This window comes from Notamacropus eugenii, chromosome 1 (assembly GCF_028372415.1).
Source record: "Notamacropus eugenii isolate mMacEug1 chromosome 1, mMacEug1.pri_v2, whole genome shotgun sequence".
Classification (NCBI taxonomy): domain Eukaryota; kingdom Metazoa; phylum Chordata; class Mammalia; order Diprotodontia; family Macropodidae; genus Notamacropus; species Notamacropus eugenii.
In genome coordinates this window covers 1,986,744-2,011,680 of record NC_092872.1, presented here as the reverse complement: position 1 = coordinate 2,011,680, position 24,937 = coordinate 1,986,744, and the positions used below count along the sequence as shown (strand labels likewise).

The 24,937-nt window shown below is 41.6% G+C and overlaps 1 protein-coding gene across 3 annotated transcripts in view; it reads left to right on the top strand.

Moving 5' to 3' along the window:
* Positions 1 to 24,937, top strand: part of NISCH (nischarin) — a 46,152-nt gene that overhangs the window by 8,753 nt on the left and 12,462 nt on the right. For 2 of the 3 annotated variants that reach the window (XM_072650039.1, XM_072650048.1), the window contains exons 4-13: positions 10,157 to 10,205; positions 11,327 to 11,490; positions 12,016 to 12,111; positions 13,464 to 13,559; positions 15,575 to 15,727; positions 17,507 to 17,575; positions 18,175 to 18,360; positions 18,541 to 18,669; positions 22,003 to 22,116; positions 22,612 to 22,720. In XM_072650039.1, coding sequence (XP_072506140.1) covers positions 10,157 to 10,205; positions 11,327 to 11,490; positions 12,016 to 12,111; positions 13,464 to 13,559; positions 15,575 to 15,727; positions 17,507 to 17,575; positions 18,175 to 18,360; positions 18,541 to 18,669; positions 22,003 to 22,116; positions 22,612 to 22,720 — 1,165 coding nt within the window. Of the gene's footprint in view, positions 1 to 10,156; positions 10,206 to 11,326; positions 11,491 to 12,015; positions 12,112 to 13,463; positions 13,560 to 15,574; positions 15,728 to 17,506; positions 17,576 to 18,174; positions 18,361 to 18,540; positions 18,670 to 22,002; positions 22,117 to 22,611; positions 22,729 to 24,937 lie in introns of all 3 variants that reach the window. The other variant, XM_072650053.1, reaches the window with a different exon arrangement.

The following is a 24,937-nucleotide window of genomic DNA, read 5'->3' as shown; positions in this document are numbered from 1 at the left end:
TTTTCCTGTTCTATAACGCTGGCCAATTTGATAGATGTGAGATGGTACTGCAGAGTCGTTTTAATTTGCATTTCTCCAGTGAACAGTGATTTAGAATTATGAGTTATTTTAAAAGTAACTTAGCACTACACCATCTTAGTTATAAATACAGACTATTGTGCTTGGAAACAGAAGGATATTTGCTGATATTCTTTTGCTGACAAAACTCATGTTTGAGTTTTTTATATTGTTAAATTTTTAATATTTGAAAGATGGCAGCAGTAAGCAGTTGAAATATGCATATGTACATATTTACGTGTGTGTGTATGTGTGTGTATATATATATATGCATGCAGAGAGAGTTCATGCTTAGGACCAGTACAACACATTTCTTATTACACATAGCCTGTGGTTAACTAGTTTCCTGTTGTGAAATTTTCAGACTTCTTCTTTGAAGGAGAGTGAAAATTATAATTCCCTTATGAAAGTGCTTGATATTCTTTGGTTAGTGTGAATAGAAATTGATCTGATACTTTGGGGGACAAACTTAAAAGTTATTAAATTGAAGATAATTAAAAATCAGTGTAATAAGGCTGTATTGTAGCAATGGATGGAACAGAACTGAGGAAAGCCTGTGACTTTTTGATATCGGAGAACATGTGATATCCTGTTTGCTTTTGAGATCTCTCCTTCACTTGCTTTTGTTACTACAAGGTCCACATGAGAAGAGAGTACATTAACATGGTCTTCTGTTGCTTAAAAGGGATTGAAAACACTTTAGAAGCTATGTGTATGAAACATGGTTCTATGAATGCAAAGGTTTCCTATTAATAGAGGCAGCTAGGTGGTGCAGTGGGTAGAGTACCAGTGCAGGAGTCAGGAGGACCTGAGTTCAAATCTTACCTCAGACTCTTGACACTCACTAGCTGTGTGACCTTGGGCAAGTCACTTACCCCCAGTTGCCTCATCCTGGGTCATCTCCAGTCATCCTGAGGAATATCTGGTCACTGGATTCAGATGGCTCTGGAGGAGAAGTGAGGCAGGTGACCTGCACAGCCCTCCCTCGCTCAAAACAAAGTCAAGTGCAAGCCATGTCATTGTTTCTCTGATGGCATGGTCTTCTTCGGCAATGAGGGACGAACACACACACACACACAGCTTTCCTATTAATACTTCACTCTTTGAATGAACCTCCATGGTTGGACTGTGTTGGCATCATCTTTCAGATCTCAGATTCCTTTCCATGCCACAGTGCAGCATTGGAATGGGACCCTAAGGGAGATCTGACTATATGTTCCTAAACATTTTTTAAAAATTAGTTTTTTAAAAACATTCTGAATTTTAAAATGGAATAACCATTTGTATATACATAATAGAACAAAAAGATAAGATTGTATGTGAAACAGAAATCTCTGTGTGGACTGTTTTTATTTTGAAGTATATTATGGAAATGCTGCTTTCAAAGCTATTTTCCTTTTGTAACCTTTCTGGCCTTCAGCTTCTTTTCTAATTTTTTTTAAAAGAACATTCATGTAGTGCTTTTAGAGTTTGCAGAGTACTTTACATGTTATCTCATTTGAGCCTCACAATGACCCTGTGAAGTAGGTGGTGTTATTCTAATTTTAAAAGAAACTGAAGTTAAAATTGTGAGTGATGTGTCCAAGGTCACTCAGCAAGTAAGTGGCTGAGACAGGAGCTGAATTCAGGACTTCCCAACTCCCAAGTTCAATACTCTATCCACAGTACCACCAAGCTGCAGAATGACCTAAAAAAATACCTCAGTGACCCTCTCAATTTTCTGCTACCCTGACCCCCTTTGTCCTCCCATCCCCCTCTGCTTCTCTTATTGGGGGAGAAAAAGGAAAAACAAAATTCTCATAACAAAATATACATGATCAAGCAAAACAAATTCCTAAATTGGCTATGTCTGGACATGAATATCTCATTCTGTATCTTGAGTCCATCAGGTGATTAAGTAAGGTTCATAATCAGTCCTCTAGAAACATGTTTGGTCATTGCATTGATCAAAGTTCCCCAATTCTCCCTGATTTATGTTTCTTTATAACGTAGTTATATAAATTGTCTTTCCGGTTCTGCTCAGTCACTCAGTAACAGTTCCTCTCAAGTTTCTCTGAAATTGACCGTTTCCTCATTTCTTATGTTTCAGCAGTACTTCGTTATATCTCATACACCATTACTTGTTCAGCCATATCCCAATACATGAGCACCCATCCCTGTTGTTTTCAGTTCTTTGTAACTGCAGCAAGAGCTGCTGTAAATATTTTTGTGCACATGGGTCATTTTCCTTGGTTTGATTGGGAGCCTATTTAAACTAGAACCTCAAACTTGTTTTTAATATTTATTATTAAATACTTGTTCAGTATTTTGTGCTAAGAATCAGTTCTTTGGAGATATTTGTTTAACCTGGCCAGTGAGTGCCAGCATAACAGTTAACTAGAATGTTGTCTTCTGGTTGATAGAACTACACAATGGGGAGGAGGAAAACTCCCCTAACGAGAAAAAGTCATGCAGCCAAATTACTGTACTGGTTCTGAGTGAGTTCATCTGAATAATGCTGATGACAGGAACAGCTCTGTCTTTACTGTATAACAGATAATGAAATTTATTTCTTTTCACATCCTGTATTTACATATCTCTTTGGGGGCAGCTAGGTGGTACAGTGGGTAGAGTGCCAGTGCAGGAGTCAGGAGGACCTGAGTTCAAATGTCACCTCAGACACTTGACACTCACTAGCTGTGTGACCTTGAGCAAGTCACTTACCCCCAGTTGCCTTATCCTGGGTCATCTCCATTCATCCTGAGGAATATCTGGTCACTGGATTCAGATGACTCTGGAAGAGAAGTGGGGCTGGTGACCTGCACAGCCTTCCCTCACTCAAAGTCAAGTGCAAGTCATGTCATTGTTTCTCTGATGGCATGGTTTTCTTCGGCAACGAAGGACAAACGCACACACCTTACATCTCTCCAAATCAATCACCAGGTATTGTCTCCTTGGTGCCAGGCACTGGGCTAGACACACCAAATGACACCCTTTGTGCTCACAAAGAGCACACCTTTGCACATTACTTCCCATCTATTATCTCTATGTATGCCTTGCTATTTACATGTTGTCACCTCCATTTGAATGCCTTCTCTTTGAGAGCAGAAACTCTTCTTGCCACTTAGCAGGGTGCCTGGCATGTGCTAGTCACTTAGCAAATGTTTGTTAACTTGGCTGATTGACTAGGCTCTCAGGATACGGATACAGTGAAGGAAACAATCCCAACTCCTGGGGAGCTGACATTCTAACCAAGAAGCAATCAAGGATAGAGAATAAATAGAAGGTACTTTGAGAGGGGGAACACTGACAGGTGAGGGGATCAAGAAAAATCTCATCCACAGGTGGTGCTTGAACTGTGTATAGATGAAAGATGGAGGACTCTGTGAGTTGGAGGGTAAGGATACATTTCCAGCTTGGGGCCCAAACCATTGAAAAGGCCTGGGGATGAGAGAGAGAGTATTAGGTGACAGAGGGAAAAGGCCAGTTTGACTGGATCACAGAACGACAGAAGGGGATGGTGAAGCTGAAAAAAATAGTTTGGAACAAGGTTGGGAAGGGCTTTCAGAGCTAAACAGAGGAGTTTATTTTCAATTCTGTAGGTAATAGAAAGCCACTAGATTTTATTGAGTAAAAGAGTGTCAGGGTCACATGAACATTCAGGGCAAATCACTTTTGCGAAGGATGGACTGAGGAGGGGAGACTTAGAGTAGAGAGTCTGCTTAGGAGGCCATTACAGTCATCTGAATGAGAGGTGAGGTGGTGGGTGTGTGAGTAGAAAGAAGGAAGGGGTTAGGTGCAGATGTTGTGGAGGTCGAAGCAGCCGGATTTGGCAACTGATTGGATATATGTGTAAGGTGAGAGCGAGTGAGGGGTCAAAGATAACAGTAAGGTTACAAACCTGGAAAATGAGAAGAATGATGGTGCCTTTGACAAAAATAGGGAAGTCTGGAAGATGTGTAGGTTTCAGGGGAGTAAGGGAGAAATATTTGGATCCTGTTTTGTATGTGCTGAGTTTGAGGTGTCTCTGTGATGTCCAGTTTGAAATGTCCAGTAGGCAATTGGTGATGTGGGATTGAAGCTTAGAGGAGAGACGGGCTGGAGATGGGAAACTGGGAGTCATCTCTACAGAGATGATAGTTAAACCACAGGACTGAGGGAGAGTCAAGATGGCAGAGTAGCAAAAAGAAATACAGCTGATTTCCAACCTATAACTCCTCCAAACATCTAGAAAATGTTCCAGACTAAGTATCTTATAATGGGGGTGTGCAAAAAGGAGTCTGTCTATACGAACAGGGAGAGAGGGTGACACTTGAACCTCACCCTCACTTGAACTGGTCAAAGGAGGTGGAAACACACACATAAACGGTTGGGCATAAAAATAATCTCACTCAACAAGGCAGACAGCCTGCAAGGAGGAACACGGCTGTGGAGGATGCCATCCTTGCTTACCTACCACCGGAGCCATCCTCAGCAGTACTGTGATTTCCCCAGACTTAGCAGGTCTCTGAGAGAAAGCTCACTTACTGGCTGTTCACTGTAGTTTTGGTTAATTCCTATGGTCTTGAGTACAAGTCTTTTGTGTTAACTTGTAAATAAAATTCTGTTCCTTGAGAGAAATCCACAGGCATTTATTAGGTACCTTTTCAGCCAAAAGTTGAAAGAGCCTGGATGTAAAGAAACACTTGCTCACAGTGAGGGCTGTCCAAAAAAGCGGCTGGGTCACCACTTGTCAGGTGTGTTACATAGGGCATTGTCATTCAGAGATCTGGCCCTGAATCCCACCTCAGAAACCATATAGTCCAACCCCTCATTTTACAGGGAAGGAAACTGAGGCCCAGGTAGATTAAATGGCATAATTCAGTTTGAACCAGATGGCCTCTTCATTCCCTTCCAGTTCTAACGTTTTGTGATTATCTGTAATGTTCCTGTCAGTTGGATACTACAAGTACTTTAATTCCCATTTTACAGATGAGAAAGCCAGGGCTTAGAGTTTAGGTGATTTGCACAGGTTTGTGTGGTTAGGTTTGAACTCATGTCTTCCTGATTTCAGCTTGAGTATTCTATTTACTATGGTTTGCTGATTTTCATTTTAAGAAGCATTCACTGAGCAGTTGTCCATTGTCCAAAGCGATCCATTGCAGTTTCATTCCTACCAACAGCTTTACAAGACCTGTCAAGAGGCAGCACGTGCATAGTTATCCACTGATTATCAGCCTTCCACATGCACCTGCCTGATGCTGGTTTGGAAGCCACATTTGTAATTCACTCTTATTCACCCTATTCGATGTGTTCACTATGCACATCATAGTCAAGTAACAAATCCCTAATTTAGTAAGGAAAACTGTGAGATGGTGTGAAGTTGTGTAGAGGAGAAAGAGGAACGTCTCCAGCTGGAGAGTCTGATAGGAATGAAAAGCAGTAGATGAGATTGAGAATGAGCAGTCATCTAGATAAAAACCACAAGGGAGATGAAAAATTGAGGAAGAGAGAGAGTATGCAGAGAGCTGAGAAAGTGTTTGTCGATTAAGAGGTCATTGGTACCTGGAGAAAATGATGAAGGCAGAAGCCAGAGGAAGCAGGAGCAGCAAGCACAGACTCCTTGAAATTTTGCTGAACAAATATAGAGCAGTAGCTTGAGCGCATAGTAGGGTCTGGTGTGGGAGGGGGGTTGGTGTTTTGTTTTCAAACAGTGAAGGAAGCTTGAGCAAGGTTGGAGGTAATAGGGAGAAATTGAAGGTTATATAGAGAAGGGGTGCTTGGGATTGCCATCTGTTGGGAAAGACTGGAGGGATGGGATCAAGGGTACAGGTAGAGGAGTTGGCCTTGGTAAGGACAGGGTCTGTCTTATTGTCAAGACCAGGAGAAAAGGAAGAGAGGGTGGGAGGGTGATTCAAGAGATTTTGGGATGAGGGGGGAAAGAAAATCCTCCATTGAAGGATGTCAAAGCCCTTTGCTGTTGGGGAGGGGATGGAAGGAGTGAGAAGCTTGAGGGAGTAGATTTGGAAAAGTTTGTGGGATCCAGAGAAATTCCTTTGGAGTCTGGATGCAGATGGAAGTGCACTATTGGCTCTCCTTCAGGTGTTTTGTTTCTTTCTTGTGGTTCCTCCCATTAGGTCTAATTCTTATTTACATCATGACTAAAGTGAAAATATGTTCAATAGGACTGTCTGAGTAGAGCCTATATTAGATTGCATGCCATCTTGGGGAAGGGGGAGGAGAGACAGAGAAAATTTAAACCTCAAAGTCTAATGGAAGTAAATGTTGAAAGCTAAAAAGGAAATATATTTTTAAAATTTAACTTAGACTGTTCTTCAGCAGCACTGCGAGTTCAATGAACAGAGGTGAATAGTGGGAGTACTTGAGGATAGAGACTTGGCAAGCAAGGTCTGAAGGATGATGGAACGAGGGCTCAAGGGATCTGAGAGTAGAGCACAGTTAGAGAGGTGAACTTGCTGACTTGAGAGAGCAGAGGTCATGAAGTGGTGGGTAGAGATCTCCAGGAGGGCAAAGCATGGGTGTAGGAGGGGTGAGGGAGAGAATGTCCTTTCTTACTTAGGGAAGTGGAGTGTTTGTGGATGGGCTCTGTCCCTGGGGTTCCTAAGTGGGGCCAGGGGGCAGTAAGAGAGTGCTTGGGGCCTGGGGGGGTTTGAGAGCTAGAGGGAGGGTCAGCAAGGATGTGGAAGTCTTTGAACCAGATACTGAAAAGAAAGTGAGGTGGATAATCTGGGGCATGCTGTGGCTGCCAGGATGATCTGAGTGGGGTAGAAAATTTGGATGCTGTGAACTTCAAAGCAGAAGTTGCTGAGTGATCGAAAGTTTTAAAAAACCTAAATGGGGAGGGATCAGAAGTTGAAGTGGGAGGTGGGTGGGATGGGATTGGGGAGGATGGTGGTAAGAGGACTGGAGATGTGGGTTGGGATGGATTTTTCTCTTATGCCTGATGGTTGGTTAATATAAAAAGTTTTTTTAAACTCTACTGACTGTCTACAAAATTTTATCTCTTGCTGGTAATTGTATCTCAATCATGAATGTATTGGGAGGCAAGACTGGCATAGTAGATAGGGGGCTAGGCCTCGGGAGTCTTGCCTTCGATAAATATTAATAGTGTTACCCTGGGCAAGTCATGTAACCTCTCTCAGCCTCAATTTGCTTATCTGTGAAATGAAATGAAAATAGCACCTATCTCACAGGGCTCTTGTAAGAAGCAAATTAAATAATAAATACAAACCACTTTGCAAAGTTTAAAGCTGTGTGTGTAATTTCTACCTGTCACCATTTTTGTTTTTGTTATTCTCTCAGAGCCACCCAGGCCATTGCTCTTAAGAATGCGGCGTTCACACCTGAAGCTTCTGACACCATCAAAATCTTAGTTCTGAACAAAAGAAATTATCTTTACATGCAAACATTTCCTGTAAAAATAATCAGCTGAAAAGAAAACACAACCAAAAAACCCACCCAGGCTTGTTTCCAAACTGCTTTTGACAGAAGTGCTCTAAATGTAGAAAATGATGAAGCCTTTGCCCTGGTAGGAGGGTCGGTCGTGCTTGCTTTTTTCACTTAAGGGAAGGTATTATCTTAGCTGTGATTACTAAGATTAAATACAAAACTGAAACTGTTTGAAGTAAAACATTAAAACCTTTGGGATCATCTAAGCTTTCTGGGCAATCCGTCGTTTGTTTCTTCCTTCTAGAGAACTCTGTGAAAAGATATTAAAGTCCACTTTATCTTATCAGAAGCAAATTTCTTGTTTAGAAATAATATTGTCTGTTATCTTTAAAATTTTTTTCCTAATGCTATCTTCCTAGTGTGTGACTGGAATGTCTATTGTATTGATTCCCCTTTGGATTTCCCTTCTGACTCCTGCATTTTTGAGGATTGCAGCTGTTTCCTAGTCATGAGACTGTTCAGAAATAACTATCTTGGAAATAATTTCTAGTGTGGCGAATATCCGGATAGCTTCTCATTGGAAGCCTTTCTGTCTCTCCTCTTCATATGCAAAATTCTTTTAAAGAAGATGATGACTCTGCCATTAATTTGAACCACCATGGTCCAGAGGAAAGAGCCAGGTGTGTGGGAATCAGAGGACCTCTCTGCCACCTGTGGAACTTTAGGCAGGCCGCTTGAGCTTGCTGAGCCAAAGCTTCCTCGTTTGTAAAACAGAAGTAGAAAACTAGCGGACCTCCTTTGGAGACTTGACAAGTTATGATGGCCTCTCTGGGCCCTCACATATAGAATGAAGCAGTTATAGTAGATAATGTCTAAGGCCCTGTTCACTTCTAAAGTCCTGTGATAAGACTAGCAGCTCTGCTTCTGCTGTGGAAAGTAGGGATTAATTGTTGTAAGAGATTTTAATACATTAACCCTTAGGGTGAATTTCCATTCAGTGAAGATTTTAACAAAAATCCACAAGTTATCAGAAATCACATTTCTGGCTAAGGTGACATGGTGGGATCTCAAGGAGGCCAGATCCTTCACAAATGCCTCAGTAAAGTTTTTAAAATGTACTAGAAGGAACAGTGAGGAAGAAAACCAGATAGAAATAGCAAAAAGCCCCATTCAGCCCCTGGCTGCACAAGAACACTGCCGGAAACTTTAGGGTCTCTGAGGGGAGATACACCGGAGAAGGTGGAGGCTCCAACCAGAACCCAAGTTGAATCCCTAGGAGACTGAGTCAAAACCCAGGAATTCCTGCAGAGAGCAGGGCCCAGCATTTAGCCACTGTTTCCAGGAACCTGCAAGGTGAGGCCCACTTCTTCCACAGATAGGGGAGGGAACAAAGATTCAGTCAAGATGTTAAAGTTGGAGCAGAGAGTAAAAAAAATGCCCTGGACCTAATGAAGAAATTGTTGGTGGAAAGAAGCCCAAGATATAAACCCAGCAGTAAAGAATTCACTCTACAATTGAAGTCCAAGTAGAGCCTCGGGAGAGTGGCTTGGCCACAGGAGCACCTGAGAGAAATGAAGTGAGATATAAAAAGTAATATTAAATGAATTAATGAATTAAATGAGAGCTATAGAGGAAAGAATGGGAAAGGTGGGGAACCTAACCTAAGATACGGCCTTCATGAAAATTAGAGTGGACCAAATGGAAAGCAATAATTTTGTGAGACAAAAAATATTAAAACAAACTCAGATGATTGAAAATGTACAAGTTATAAAGAAACCGTTCCCTTTCTGGAAATATGTGTAAATGGGACTGATAGCCATGTTTCTGAATTATTTGACATTCTCTTAATGACCCCTGAGGAGCCTCGCGCCCAAACCTGGTCTATTATATTCGACGCATTTCCTTACTGTACCTCTCCTTCATTATTTCCAGAATCAGTGTAAATAAAGGAATCCCAGCTCATCCCTTTAGAAACATGAATATTGATTTCCAAATTGGGAAAAATGCTGAGAGACTGAACCTTCAAGGAAGTGTTTGAGCTTTTCAGACTTGTTCTGGTCAGATGTGGGGAGCTGCGGTTCTTCACTTAGTGTGAGTGTGGGGAAGTGCTGAAGTGAAAGCCGGAAAAGGCTCTGAGAGTTACTGTGTTGCCATGAACGAGTCCGTTAAACTTCTGAGCCTCAGTTTCCTTATCTGTAAAATGAGTGTACTACTATCAGGGAGGATTCGGTGCGAATGTATATAAACTTTAAAGTGTCAGACTATTATTATTGGAGAGACATGCACGCTTCCTTACTAAGTGTATAAAAATCTACCCTGTTGATGCTCCTGCTCCTCAGCTCCCTCCTGCTCCCCTTGAGGAGCACTGTATTGTTTTGCAATGGTACGTAATAGCTTCCTTCCTGGGCCTGCTTTCTTAGGCTGTGGTTACTGAATTGCTGCCCTTAGAGGATTGCATTTTCTTCACCCTTTGTCTTTTAAACACATTTTGCAGGTTTACCTACCACAGTCTGTCTTAACCTTCATAAACGCTTACAGCTTAAAACCTTTGCCTTAATTTTGCTTCATTTTCTATAATGCCAAAATTTGAACAGTTTAGGGATTTTGCAAGTATTCATTCCTCTGCCAGTTTGGGAATGCCTAAAGTTGGGTGAATATTAAGTTAATTAAGTCTGTTTTAAATGTGGGGGTCCTCCTTACCACCACCACTGTTTTGTTTTGTTATTTTCAGGAAATAAACGGCATCACTGCTGCTCTAGCCGAGGAACTCTTTCACAAAGGTAAGGGAAAATTTAAAAACATTTTAACCGGCCCTCGTGGTTAGTGCTCTGGTCACTTTTCTTTCTCATGGATTATTATTTTTCTTTTACCTCAGACAGGTTTCTATAAAATAGATCCTGCCCAGCCCCTAATTAACTAGTGGTTAAGTGAATATAGACATACAGGCCAACTGATAAGGGCCCTGGTGACAACAGCTGAAGATTCAATCTCCCTAAAACAAATCATTTCTCCAAAATGTTTGGATACAGTTTGTGTGTTTTAGCTGTACCCTACTTCTATGGAAACCATTCCTGAATTTTTACTTCTTATGAGCTATTATTACCCCTTTGAAATATAGTGTAGTATAGTGAATGAAGAACTGGATTTGGAGTCAGAAGGACCCAGGTTCAAATCCTGACCAACACAGGCTGGCTGGTATGATCACAGGTAACTCTGAGAATTATGGGCTAAGGGGAATTAAAAATCAAAGACTGAGTTGCAGAAAAAGACCCAGCATATATGGGTAGAAGGAGTTTCCTCATCCTGGAATAACCCTGTCAGTGATGTCAAAAGTTCAGGACCTTTCACTGTCCGTCCTCCCTTTACCCCAACTTCATGTGTGTATGTCTGTGTGTGTGTGTGTGTGTGTGTGTGTGTGTGTGTGTGTGTCTCCATCCTTTGATGGGGGGAGTGGGGAGGTTCAGTTGTTTCAATCTGACATTTGGCCTTCACTTGGCAGAGAAACTGGAGTGGTTTGCCGTTTCCTTCTCTCCTTTTACAGAAGAGGAAACTGAGGCAAATAGGATTAAGTTTCTTGCCCAAAGTCACACAGCTAGAAAATGTCTGAGGCCAGATATTAGGTCCTTCTGATTCCAGGACCAGCACTTTATCCACTGTACCATCTAGTGGCCCTCTTCCTGGTGGTGTACAAGCAACAAAACAGAATTCCTTTGTGGATTGTAGGGTTTCCTGAGCCTTAGTGTGCTTGTCTCTTGTAGGTATACATAGAAGGTATCTTCCGATAGCACCTTCCTGGGCCTCCAGTAGGCAACAGAGCAGCCAAGCGGCTTGGGTGCCGCAGACTTGCACGTTGCTTAAAACACTTTTCCTAATAGGATCTAACTTCCTTCTTGGTTCTCAGGCGAGCAGCTCTTGGTGGCTGGAGAGGTTTTTGCCATTAGGCCGTTGCAGTTATATGCGATCACTCAGCAGCTCCGGCAGGGGAAACCCACCTGTGCTAATGGAGATGCCCAGACTGACCTGGGCCACATTCTGGACTTTACCTGTAGACTCCGATACCTGAAGGTAACTCTTAAGCTCCTCTTACTGCCCATCTTCCTGTGATCTGTTAGTAAGTTTCAGAGGAGTTGGGTAAATGCCATGGCTATTTAACTAGGTAAGAATTTATTTTTATTATTTTGTGGTCGGGTAGAGATTGTTCATGGAAAATGAACTTTTAAGCATCCTGAATGTCTCCTTATTTTTTGACCAAGCTGATAAACTTTCTGTCGCGTTTAAAAAGAAGTAGGATGTGCTGAGATGCTTGTGTACTCTCCCTGCTGAGCACCAGGTGGCAGCTGGAGCTCACAATTGACCTCCGGCCTAATCTAGCTCAGTTTATTTTATTTTTATTAAACACACAAACTTGTCTAATTCTTCACTGTAAAATGAACACTTCACAGCAGAGCTCAGCTAAAGCTGGTGTTAGCTTTGTTTGGAAAAGTCTGATTCAGTCCTATTGAATTTGGCAGCTAACATAAACACTGATGACATGAACATTTGTGGGGGATCCTATAAAGCATCATGCCTAATGAAATTCTTAATTCTAAGGTATCTGGTACAGGAGGACCTTTTGGCACCAGCAACATTCAGGAGCATCTCTTGCCTTTTGATTTGTCAATATTTAAGTCTCTTCATCAGATAGAGGTAAGGTTTCCCTTGATATAGTTTATAAGATTCTGAGAATTATGAAGAAATTATCTTCATTTTTATATCAAGTAGCAGACCTTAACCAAAAGATATTTCTTGTTTTCAGGTGACACATAAATTTTGTTAGGTATTTAGCATCTTTTTTACTCTTCCCCTTACCCTAGCAGAAAGGTGCTTGAAAGCAAAATGTTCATCTCAATCAAGTTTAAAAGTAGATAAGCACTTAGCTCATTCTGGTGCTTTGCCTATGAGGTGATTTATGCACAAATCTTTTCATACCCTGAGTATGAAGATTGAGAAGCGGAAGGGACAGGCAGCTGTGATTCCTGAGGACAGATGAAGGAGCCAGCTCTCTTACCCACTTCCTGACAGGAGTGATGGACTCATTTTGCCCAGTGATGTGTACATTTTTAGGATGCAGCTAATAGAGGGATTCACTTGGATGAGCTATGCATACTTGTTACAACTTTTTTTTTCTTCAATTAGGAAGAGGTAGGAAAGAGAAATGCTTGTTAATTGAAAAAAAGTTTTTTGTTTTATTTAAAAAAATAAAAGGACTTCCAGCCCTCCCTAAGTCAGGTTTTCACAGCTTATCCTGATTATTTTGTGTGAAATTTTTGATGGGGTAGGAATTTCTACCATTTTAAATTGTTCACATTTATCGTTTGAGAGTTGACACTTATTAGAAGTACTTCGTGTTAATATTGAATTACATAGTTTTTAATACTTACTTGTCTAAGAAAGTCCTTCATAAAATAATGTGTGAACTCCTTTATGTTCTAGTTTAGAAAATTATATTTACAAAGAAATAACAGACTAACCACGGACCAGAAATTGTGTTTGTTTCAGAGACCTGTAAGAATGGTTTATTTGTTGTGAAACATAGTTCTTCCAGCCCTGAATATGGTGTCGGGAGCTTCTACTTAGGTGGAAACAGGCGGCCTGACCCAGATTTGCCAAAATGAAGGTTGTTATGAGTGTCATCAAATGGGCAAGTTTGAACAGAGTGCGGCTCTCGCTCCAGATTCTCCTCCCTCTTCTGTCATCACTCAAGGGCATACTGCATGAATCCAGATGTGCTTTCAGTCATTAGTGTGATGAAGAGGGTATTTGCACTCAGTCACGTTTCTGATGGATGATGGTATTTTGTTAGCCCTGTAACATGGGTGCCCTAAGCTTACTGTTAAACATGAGAATGAGAGTTTTTAGAAAACGTTCACTTGGTGTTAAGTCTCTGCAGAGACTCAGGTGACTCAGGTCTTGAGTTGTTGGCTTCCTGCCTTCCAGTTCATAGCACTGTTCATTGTAAGGGAAAAGGAATTCATGAATTATGTTGTCTCTTTAAACAGATAAGTCATTGTGATGCAAAGCATATCAAAGGACTGATTTCATCCAAACGCACCTTAGCCACACTGAGTGTCCGTTTCTCAGCAACCTCAATGAAAGTAAGTTTATGTCCTTTTCTGTCCTGAAAAATCACCAAAGGAATCTCAAATTTTATTCAAAGTTAAATTCAGCTTGTGCTTCTCAGGAAAGTTGAAGGTCGCGCATAGTCTGGGCAGCTGTTATTTACAGCTCTGTTTTATTGGTGGTTGAAATAAGTACCCTTTCCCTGTCTCTGATCTGTGCATTTAGTACAATGGAAAGGGCACTACACTGAGAATTTCAAGGCTCAAGTCCTAGTCCAGTCCTGCTAATAATTGGTCATATGACCTTGGGCAAGTCACAGCTAGCTTCAGCTGCTTAATTACAAAAGATCTTCCTTATTCTAGGTTGTAATGATCACATTGATCAGTCTAACTTAAATTATTTTATTTCTCCCTAGAATTACTTCATGGATATTCATTTAAGTCAGTGAGTGGTATTAAGAAGATACTTAATGAAATTTTGTACAGTTTTTCTTTTTAAAGTGAAAAATATATGTTGGTGTTTGATAATCATATAACTTTAGCTTGAACTAGATTATTAAAAGTAAGTACGACTAGGACTTTTCCTAGTATAATGAGGTGTCTTTAAGCAAATTGGATTATAAATGTTGTCATTAGCTTCAGTACAGGCTTAAATGACCACGTTCATTTCTCATTCTTGGTGAATTTTAAGGGAGGCTCAGGGTGGAACAAATGAGGTCATGGGAGGTGGAAGCTTTTGAAAAAGGATCAAATCCTAGACAAATGCAGAGGATATTGGCTATTAAGGGCACTCTGTTCTGACTTAGCAGGAGAGGTATTGTAAGTGAATTTAAAAGGTTTCTGTTTTTTTAAACTTGGAATTGTCTTATTAATTTATGAGGCCTTCTCCAAGTATGAAAAAAGTGTGTCTTTGCTGCACAGATTTGGGGCATGTGTGAAAAGTCTTTCATTGGAGTTGTATGTGGAAAAGACCGCCTTTGTGTTCTAGGCAGAGAAACACATTGTAAGGAGAGTCTAACCAAGTCTCCCTGTGTGACTCAAGCAAGTTTCACTGGTTACACAATCTATAGTAAGGAAGAATTAGATTAGAGCAGAGGTTCTGAACCACTTTTGTGGCATGAACCCCTTTGGTAGTCTGGGGAAACCTATAGACCCCTTCTCATAATCATGTTTTTAAATGTATACACATAGGATTAAAAAGGAAACCAATTATATTGAAATACAGTTTCCAGAATATTTAAAAAACCAACAACAACCGAAGTTATAGATCTCAGGTAAACAACCTAATTAGATTTCCAAGATTAGACTAGTTTCCAAGGTCCCTTTCAGCTGTAAAGCTTTGAGTCTAAGTTGGGCAGCTATTAGATGGTCCCATCTTGCTTTATTTTGCTTTTTTCCTTTTCTGTCTCAAATCTCAAATTATTACAAAAGAAATTTTGCTTTGTTTTCTGTAAGCAGTAGAAAAGATTTCGTGACCTTGCTTTTGCGTGTCAAAGATTTTATTCCTCTGTTCTAGATGTGCTCTGTTCCATTGGTTTTAGAATTGAAATAAAGCCAAGGCTAGGGGGGAATTGGTGAAGTATAAACAAAGTGTTTACCGTAAAATCATGCTAGCGAATTTTTGGTGAAAGGTATGTCATCTGCTCACTGAGTACTTGATAAAAGTCCATGGTGTTCTAAAAGGTCGTGATGCCACCAGTCACACACGTAGTAAGCTTTAGTCCGTTTAAGCCAGAGGAAGCTGTTGATAGTAACAGCAAGGCCCAAAAGATAGCTTTTGTAATGATTTGAGATTTGAGACAGAAAAGGAAACTTTTACTTATTAAACTTCACAAATAGGTTTTTTAAAAACTTCTCAATTTATCAAGATGGCATTAATGCAGATAATTTGGAACTTTGTTTTATTGGGAGCTTCTTTGTGTTAGGATTTATAGAAATCTTTATTTTTTGTAATAGGAGTCTTTAAACTTTTCAGTGATTGTTATAATGACGAGTTTTGAAGGAAGGCATTCACTACACACCCATAGATATTTGAAACTGGTTTTACACAGGAAATCATTGTTCCCGAAGCCTCAGAATTTGATGAGTGGGAGCCAGAGGGTGCGCGTCCCGATTGCGCCGTCACAGCGGTCATTCCAACATGGAGAGCGTTAACGACCCTAGATATGAGTCACAATAGCATCTCACAGATTGACGACTCTGTGGTAAGAATCTCGAAATCTCCGTTTAAGTTGTCAAGGGCAGGCCTTACACAGAGTGAGGGAATCAGTAAATATTTGTGAAATGAATGAATTTTGAAAAGGTTGGGTCTTTGGGAATTTCTCTGGTTTGCCAAAATTATGAAGCACGTAGGCTGACCAGACCTTAAGACTCCATATGCTGTTTGTATAAGGGAGAATGTATTTTAGAATGAAATAATTTTTAAAAAATATCTTTTATTTATCCCTTTGCCCCTACATTCCAGTCATTTTGCACACACCCTTCCAGATAGAGCCTTTCCAGTACAGTGACTGTAGCTGACAGTGTTTATAACATCTGTCTTTAGGACCCCATACCTCTACCAAGAGGGGGAGTTACGTTTCATTATCTGCTCCCTGGGACCTTCACTCAGAGTTGAACTTCTCTTTCGTGATTTGCATTTGCAGTGTTATTAGTCATGTATTGTTAAGTTGGTTCTGCTTTTTTTTTTTTTTTTTGCTCTGTATCATTTCATACAAATTTTTCTTTAAATTCATTATTCATCACTTCTTACTGTATAATATCATCTGTTCCCTACATGTACAGATTTGCTTTTTTCCCCCAATTCCCCAATCAGTGGACACTCACTTTGTTTTCAACTTTATTGCTAGAACAAAGAGCAGGCTGTGAGTTCTGTGGTATATACTGGACCTTTGCTTCTGTCTTTGACTTCCTTGGGTATTTGTCCAGTCATGGGATCCACTGGGTCAGAGAATGTGGACAGTTTAGTCATTTGACATGATTACAAGTTGAAAATCAGAACATTTGGAGATACTTTTTCCTAGTTCTACCAATAGAGAGTCACCGTGTCTGTCTTCTACAGCTGTTCAAAAAATTGCTCTTCCCCTCTTTTGTCATCCATGTCAGTTTGTACGGTGTGAGGTGAAACCTCAGAGTTGTTTTTGTTTTCATGAAAAGAACTAGTATTTTATCCATCCCTGCTGTGTATAGGGTCTGGTGCTTTTCACTGGAGAAATAGCACAAATGGTGAAATTCTACATGAAGAGTCCCAAGGATTGGATTGAGAGTGGGGAAGAGAAGTTCATTTGGTATTTAATAGATTAGAAATCTCACATCGATAGAACCTATATTATCTATGGAAATCTTTCCCTAAATCTGAGCCTCAGTTTCCTCAGCTATAAAATGAGTTTTGAATTAAGTGATCCTTGAAGTTCTTTCCAGTTCCAGTCTTCAGTGTTTCTAACTGTGAAGGTTAATTACATAGAGATATTGATCTCTGGCATCACTGATTTGGAACAGGGCTTAGTTTTAGTAACGAAGAATTAGAATTGAGAAACCTGTGGCTTCTGGGGACATGTTAGCATGACTTGGAACTCAGTCATCATGCTTATCCTTAAAGAGTTCTGTTGGAGTCTTGAAGTGACCAGTCTTCATCTGTATCTTCTCTTTGCTCAATCTGATAATATGCTGGAAAGGTAAAGAAACAATTGTAAACAGGATGGTTTTTCCTCAGCACTTTATGAGGGGAAGTAGTAACCATGTGCATCTGGTAGAAGAAAAGCACAGAGGGCTTGTTCTCTCCTAGTAATGTTGAAATTCAGAGGTCCAGCAAAGAATTAGTAAGATATACAGCACTTAGAACTCCTAAGGATCAAAGATACCAGTATCAAAGATGAGCAATAAAGATAGTTTATGTGAAAGTGCTTTGTAGACTGTCATTGCTATGCAAGTATGAGCAAACATCATGAGATTATTGCTAGTGACCATTGTTTTTTCTTCCTCAGAAACTTATTCCAAAGATTGAATTCTTAGATCTGAGTCACAATGGCGTGATGGTAGTAGAAAATCTCCAGGTAATTTCTTTGAAGAAATCATTACTTTTTATAGAAGACCTGTTTTAATTTGTGTTTCAAACAGCAAAGTTTAAGCATTGAAACCCTCACGCAAAGCTTTACAACTTACGATCTTCTTTCCTCTCGGTTGTAAGGATCAAGTGTTAAGATCAAATGAAATGATTCATGTGAAAAGGCCTTATGGGAGTCCTGTATAAAACGAATTTCAAACGGGTAGTCATTGTTTGCACTGGCATGGCAAGAACTCAGAGCACCGCTTTGGTCAGGGGCCACAGACATCTGGGCTGGGGGCACTTGCTTATTTCTAGGAATGTAGGAATTGAAAGAATACACATCTGAATAAAGAATATGCCACATGCATATGTAGGCCCTGTTGTAATTCATGTAGAACATTGTGGTTTTGGTGAAGTTACATGTGAGAAGACTAGAACTTATATTACAGAGAAAGTTTAAAGGATTGCTATATTACAAGCATTTTTAAATAGGTAGTTTCCTAAATTATGAGGATGACTTTATTTTATGTTTTATTTTAATGTAACCTTCACTCATGTTGAGTTGATACGGCTCTTCTTTCTCTCTTCTGTTCTCATGGCCTGTAGCATCTGTACAATCTCATTCATTTGGATCTGTCATACAACAAACTCACTTCGTTAGAAGGCGTTCATACCAAACTAGGGAATATCAAGACTCTGAATTTAGCAGGGAACCTGCTGGAAAGTCTGAGTGGATTGAACAAGCTATATTCTCTAGTCAACTTGGACCTCAGGAACAATAAAATTGAACAGGTGATAGCTTCTTTTGAAGTTGCTATGCTCAGGTGATGTGCATTGTTGACAGTGGTGGGGAGTTTTGAAAGGTTTTCTTTTCTCTCAGAAAAGACGGTTTAACTGGCTTGAAGTCTGCCACAATGGCGTTTGCTATGTTAAATTTTGAACCCAAAAGGCTTTAACACTTTCCTCTTTCAGATCGAGGAGATAAGAAACATAGGAAACCTCCCTTGCCTAGAAGAAGTGGTGTTATCCAGCAATCCTCTGAGCATCATCCCTGATTACAGGACCAAAGTGCTAGCTCAGTTTGGGGACAGGGCCTCTGAGGTAAGCCACCCTTGGAAAACACTAAGTCAGATAGTCATGTCCGAGTTCCTGGCTTCTCAGAGCCCAGGGGAAGTGCCGGGCCAGATTTTGCTAGATGTTCATGTTTCCATTAATACCCATTTGGAGTGTCTATACCAAGTGCTCTCTGAAATGGGAGAAATAGGGATTCAAATATGTGGTTCCTGCCCTCCCTGAGCTTCCAGCAAGTAGGAAAGATAGAATATGAGAGGAGAGAGAGCAACAATGCTGAGGAGAAAATATTCAGTTCCTGCCTTTGGGAAATCCAAAAAAATCCTTTTGGCTTTTAGATGGTTTTTCCCAGTTCAAAGATAGTGCCTCACTTGTAGTTTTGAGAAGTCTGCTGTCTTCTTCTGGCATCTTTTTCTTGCCCTCCCTTCCTTCCTTCCTTCTTCCCAGTTTACTCCCATGCCCTTAGGTTGGACCACAATAGGTCTTAAAGTGAATCTCAATCGTAACTGTTTCTCTTTGGAACAGAAACTCTGAAGGCCTTGCCCTCCCTGCATGATTTTTTTTCTTTTTCCAATGAAAGAGGCCATGCTTTGACTACTTCTTAAAGAGGCCTATTCACTGAATGGGTATTATCTCCCTCCGAAAAGACCTTAGCCTAAAAGTGCCAGTCTCCCATTGCCTCCTGGGCCATCTCCAGGCATTCTGATGCGTATCTGGCCACTGGATCCAGATGACTTTGGAGGAGAAAGTGAGGCTGGTGACCTTACACAGCTCCCTCTCACTCAAATCAGTCCACTGCAAGTCATGCCCTCATTTCCCTGATGTCACAGTCCTCTTCAGAATCGAAGGACAAACACAACAACTTGCCTGAGCTGACAGCTCTGTCAGGAGAGCGGTTGAAATGTGTCTCGAAGAGAAGCATTCTTCAGCCTGCTTTTTGCCAGCAATAGCGGAACCGAAAGTGACCTTTGGGGCTTCCATAGGAGGCCTCGGGGTAAGAACTCAAATCAAGACAGGCAGTTTTGAGACTTAACTTTTTTCCATTAATGTCTTATTATTGAAAAAATGATATTTAAGATAATGATAAAGTGTAACAGCAAATAATAATCCAGCATGATTTGGTGAGCTTCACTTATTTAAAAAAAAATCCCAAATGACTTTTTGCTCGTAAATTTTAGGTTATGTTCATATATTTCTATTTTTATGCTTACAGGACATTTTCATTTAGGTATCCTGTCATCTCAGACTCAGCATAAAAGCCCTATCTTTCCTCCACTCCCTTTCCAGCTTTCTTTCTCTCCATCAGTGCCACCAGCAGTCTCTTAGGAATGGGTGTTTGTAGACATCCTGTGTCTAATTTGTCACCAAATCTTTTAGATTCTGATTCCCAAATATCTGTCTCTGTATGGGTGTGGTTACTGATGAAAATCATTCTCTGTATGGACTGCTGAGTAAAGCTTTTTATTCTTAGTCTAACGTTCAAGGCCATCTGCACATTCTTTCCCACATCTCAGCCAAACTAGGGTACTCTCTGTACACACCGTTTCTTTCCTACCTCTGTGCCTTTAAAAAAATCATTATTGATGCCCTTTGTTTCTGCCTCTCCTAAGTTTCTCAGTGTATCTCTCTTTCCTTTCCTTTCTAAGCGTAATCTCTTATAACAAAGTATAAAAGAGGGAGGAGGGCAAAAAGTTCAGCAAACTGACCAACGTATCAAGTCTGACTTCATGTGCAGTGGAGCCGTCTGTGTCTGCCAAGAAGAAGAGGGCAGCAGCTTCTCCTCGCTCTTCTTGTGGGCCTGCTTGGGTCATTAGGATGGCCTGGCATTGTGTAGTGTTGTTTACTTCCTTTTGCATCAGATCGTTTGTGGTTGTCCTTTCTTCCAGGAATCATCAGTTCTGAGAACACAGGAACATTCCGTTACATCCTTGAGCCCCAAGTGTAGCTATGCCCCTGTGCTGGGCATCTGCCCCTGTGCTGGGCATCTGCCCCTGTGCTGGGCATCTGCCCCTGTGCTGGGCATCTGCATTGTTTCTACCTCGTTGCTGTGGCGCGCCTCTGTGGTGCCTTTGTCCTGCTTTCTCTGACTGACGCTTGCTCTGCCTTCCTTCCTTTCTTACCCCAGCACACTGAATCCCTTCAGGAAAGCCAGGCTCACAGGCCATATCTTCTAGGAAGCCTTCCCAGGTTACTCTGGTTATCTTTGGATGTCACACAGTGTTTGGATTTCAGTTCTCCAGTGCATCTGACTGACACTTAAAAGTCCTCTAGAAGTGTGAAGTGCGTCTTCCCCAGTGCTGAATATTTTGGTGTGTGTGTACTGGGCACTTAATAGATGCTGACCGAGTAAATCTTGCCACTCTGCTGCCTCTCACTTAGCAATTTATGCGCCCTCACCCCTTCATGCCTCTTGGTCTCCCTGCCCTCAGCCTAAACATACTCGCCAAACTAGAGCACAAAATGTGAAGTCATCGTCCTAGCATTTGAGGCCATCCTTCCTCCCTTCCTCCAGTTTGATGCCATGACTCTCAGCACCAGTCAGCCCTAACCCTGAATGCGCTCCACCTTCCTCAAGCCTCTTACCTTTAGTCACAGCCTTTCCTCTCCCCATCTGCTTGGAATTCACTTCCCTTTAACCTGCCAGATCCTAGCCATGTCTGTCCTTCCTGAAACTCTTCGATTTCACCCAAAACTAGGGCCTTCTCCAGGTAAATGTAGCTCTGGTAGTCTGAACTGTATCATGAAGCAGAGCATGTGGGTGTGGGTATGGGTGTGTGTGCACGCGTGGGGGTGTGGGTATGGGTGTGTGTGCACGCGTGGGGGTGTGGGTATGGGTGTGTGTGCGTGTGTGGGGGTGGGGGTGTGGGTGTGGGTGAAGTCTGTAAGCATTTTAAGCTCTCACTGTGTACCAGTTACTGTACTAACCATTGAGATTACAAATATAACTCAAAAAGAGGATACAGCTTGGGTCCGGGAGGACTCACAATGAAGAAGGCAGGGGAGAGTCAGCAGCGGAGTCTCAAAAGGAGCCATGTTGGGGCTGACCTGCCTCCTCAGATGGAGGTGACATGACCTAGGGCAAAACAAGGTTACCTGGAAGAGCTGATCTGGTGAGAATCAGTGAGGTTTGGGTGATTATAGCATGTTAAATGATATTATTGCCAATACTGTCTTGTTTTCTAGAGTGTGACCATCTGATTAGGTAGATAAGGGCCAAGGGGAGCCTTCTCTTTTGGTGTTCTTCATGGAGTCAAGCACACTGTGGAGGTTGATTACAAACTTGCTTAATTCTTCTTAGCAGAATATATGCATGGGGCAGCCCTCAGGCCTTTCACAGTTGTTTTTTCTGTGGGTTTTATTTAGGTCTGTTTGGATAATATCATTACTACAGAGAAGGAACTTGATACTGTAGAGGTATTGAAAGCAATTCAGAAAGCAAAGGAAGCTAAGTACAGACTGAACAATTCTGATAAAAAGGTGAGTTTGGTGCTGGGGCATTTTTGTGGGGGGCCATTGTGGGCTTGAGGGAGGCCCAAGAATATTCTGTGGGCCTGGTATATTATATTATCTTAGTCAGTGCTGTTTACATGGCCAAGGACAAGTAGCTAGTCTTGTGAAAAATGAAACGAATGGCTCTGCTCATGTCTGTTCCATTCCGTTTACCTGCTCAGGAAGGACTTGAAAATTGCTTGGTGTTTTGTGCAGTTCCCTCCCCATTCCCTTTGCTTGTTTTATGTCTGTCCTTCCCAGTCTTTCTTTTCCCTCTTTCCCTCATGAAATTACCAGATGGGAAAAAAGACTTTGGCATTGACCTGCACAGCTAACTTACAAGTGTTGTTTGGTCTGTGCAAAGAGGGAAGACAGGTTATGACTAAGACACCTCCACTGAAGTAGCCCACGTGTGCTTGCAGTCCCTAGTGGTGCTAAGGTGGCGTCTCCTTGTCTTTAACCCCCGCCTGCTTTCTTTATTAGATCAGTGAGGATTCCCGGCTCACTGCTGCCAGCTCCAAACCAAACTGTTCTTCTCTCCCTGTTCGTCCCTCTTCTCCCTCTCTGCCTCGGCTTCTCGGCCCCAGCCAAGGTAATCATGTATGTATCGCGCTCGCGAGCAGGGTGGCTTCTCTAGGCTGTATTGGAGAGACAGACAGTACAGGCCGTTAGTAAGCATTTCCTGTGTGATCAGGCACCGTGCTAAACACCGAGGATAGAAATACAAGCAATCTCAACAACCTCTGCCCTATAGCAGCTTCCATTCTAATGGGGAGAAAGAGAAGGGTATATATGTGGCAGTGTGTTGAGGAGATGAGGTGGAGACTCACCTGTCCAAGCTGGGTGACTTAGGGCCAGAACCCAAGGTTGCTGGGAGGAGTGGGTTAGGGGTGGAGTGTGATGGGTAGGGAATGATGGTTAGTGGGTAGGAAGCCTGGTGAGAAGATAGCCAAAAAGTTGCATAGTCCCCAGCGAGATAAGATGAAAGCTGGTACATTAGTGTCTGTGAAGGTTCTGCTCTAATGGAAGGGAATGAGAGTGAGTAAGGTAAGGAAAACTGAAGTGACAGGTCATTAAGACCTGTCATTCCACAGTCATTTCAAAACCCCTTCTAGGAGGGTGAGGAACACAGTGGGAGAGAATAGGGAGCATTTATGTCCTCCAGTCAGTTCCCCCTTCTACTTGGGACCCTTGAGGCCTGCTCGGTGGAGGAGTTCTGATCGCTCAGCTACAGATGCATCTGCTGCACTCTGAGAACTCTAATAGAAAGAAATCCCTGCTGTCTTCACACTGACTTAGAAAACCACAAGTCGACATCATCTGTGGTATATTGTATTTGTATGGATTTCGTTCAACATTTCCCCCAATTACATTTGAATCTGGTTTAGGCCACACTGGGGAGTTTTGCTCAGGCTGAGGGTTTGAGACCTCTTCTTTACAGAATTGGGAATTAATCAATAATAATTGAGTCAGCCAAAATACTAACCATTTGTTCATTAATTTACCTAGTTGAGAATTCTGACTGTCTAATTGGTGAAAAAGACAAACTTTTCCATTGCCATATATGTGCTTACCTCCATTCTGACTTGCAGTTTTAAACTTTGCATTTGTAGGATCAAAAATGTCCTTTAGTTTTGTTAAAACCACACGGTGTCATTTCACTTCTCTAAGACCTGGAAAAATAGGCTAATCAGGGGATAATAACCTGGCGTTCCAGGGCCCTTCTGAAAACGAAAGGAAATGATGCATGGGAAAGCTCTTTGTAGACTGTGGGGTTTTCTTTTTTAAACTGAACTTGGGGCTTCATCTCTTTAGGGAGGTTTCAATGATGAACTTTTCCTGCGTTTACATATAAGCACCTCCTTTGCAGCTCATCTCCTTAGAGAGTTGCCTTGCAGTAGGGCCACTAGGTGACTTACCTGGAGTTGTCTTGGCAGCCAGTTTATGGTGAAGGTGGGGTTTAAGCCCAGGTGTTCTGAGTCCAGCTCTCCTGCTGCCCTGCTGAAGTATATGGCACCATAGAACCTGGGAGATGATCATTGTCATCCCTGTGCTATGGAGTTTTCGAAATAATTTTCATGACCAGTCAGGTAAATCCCCTCAGACTTGAAATATGTCCTAGAGTTGAGTAGAATTTCTACTGGATTAGCAACACAACAGTGGGAAGATTCCAGTGGAAAAAAACTATGAAGAAAATTAGTTCCCGAGAGAAACTCTCTTATAAACAGGAAAGAAAGCGGTCCATTTCTCCTTGTGTCATTGTTAGTCTATGGATGGGGCAGGATTTGACTTGTTATGGAACAGAAGCAAATGCCGAACCCCACCGAATGACCTTGGAGCCAAGGCTGATCAGTCACTTGTTGGCAACTTGCCTCCTTGGGAGTGAGGAACATTCATCCTTACATCCCCACTCTGGAACTTGGACTTAGATCCCTCTCAGCCCTGGCAGAGAGTTGACTGTTAGCTCTAACCATCTCTCACTTTTTTTAGGATCTCCAGACAGCAGAGGAAAAATACATTGACTTTCCTTGCTCTCAGAAATTTCACAAGGTTTTCTCAGTTGCAGTTTTTTTCTTGAGTTACCTTTGCAACATGTTATTTGTATAGATAACAAAAAGTCGCTTATCCTTATCCACTTTACCCAATCTCTGAACTGGGCTTCAGTCCCGAGAAAATGCTGACTTCTTTTTCTTACTGAAGTATGAATTTCTAAATTTGCGTATGTTCAGGGAACAGTGCCAAGCCCTTGCTGGTTTCAGCTGACCCTGCATTAAAAGCCGTTTTTTTCTCATTTATGAATAGCACCTAA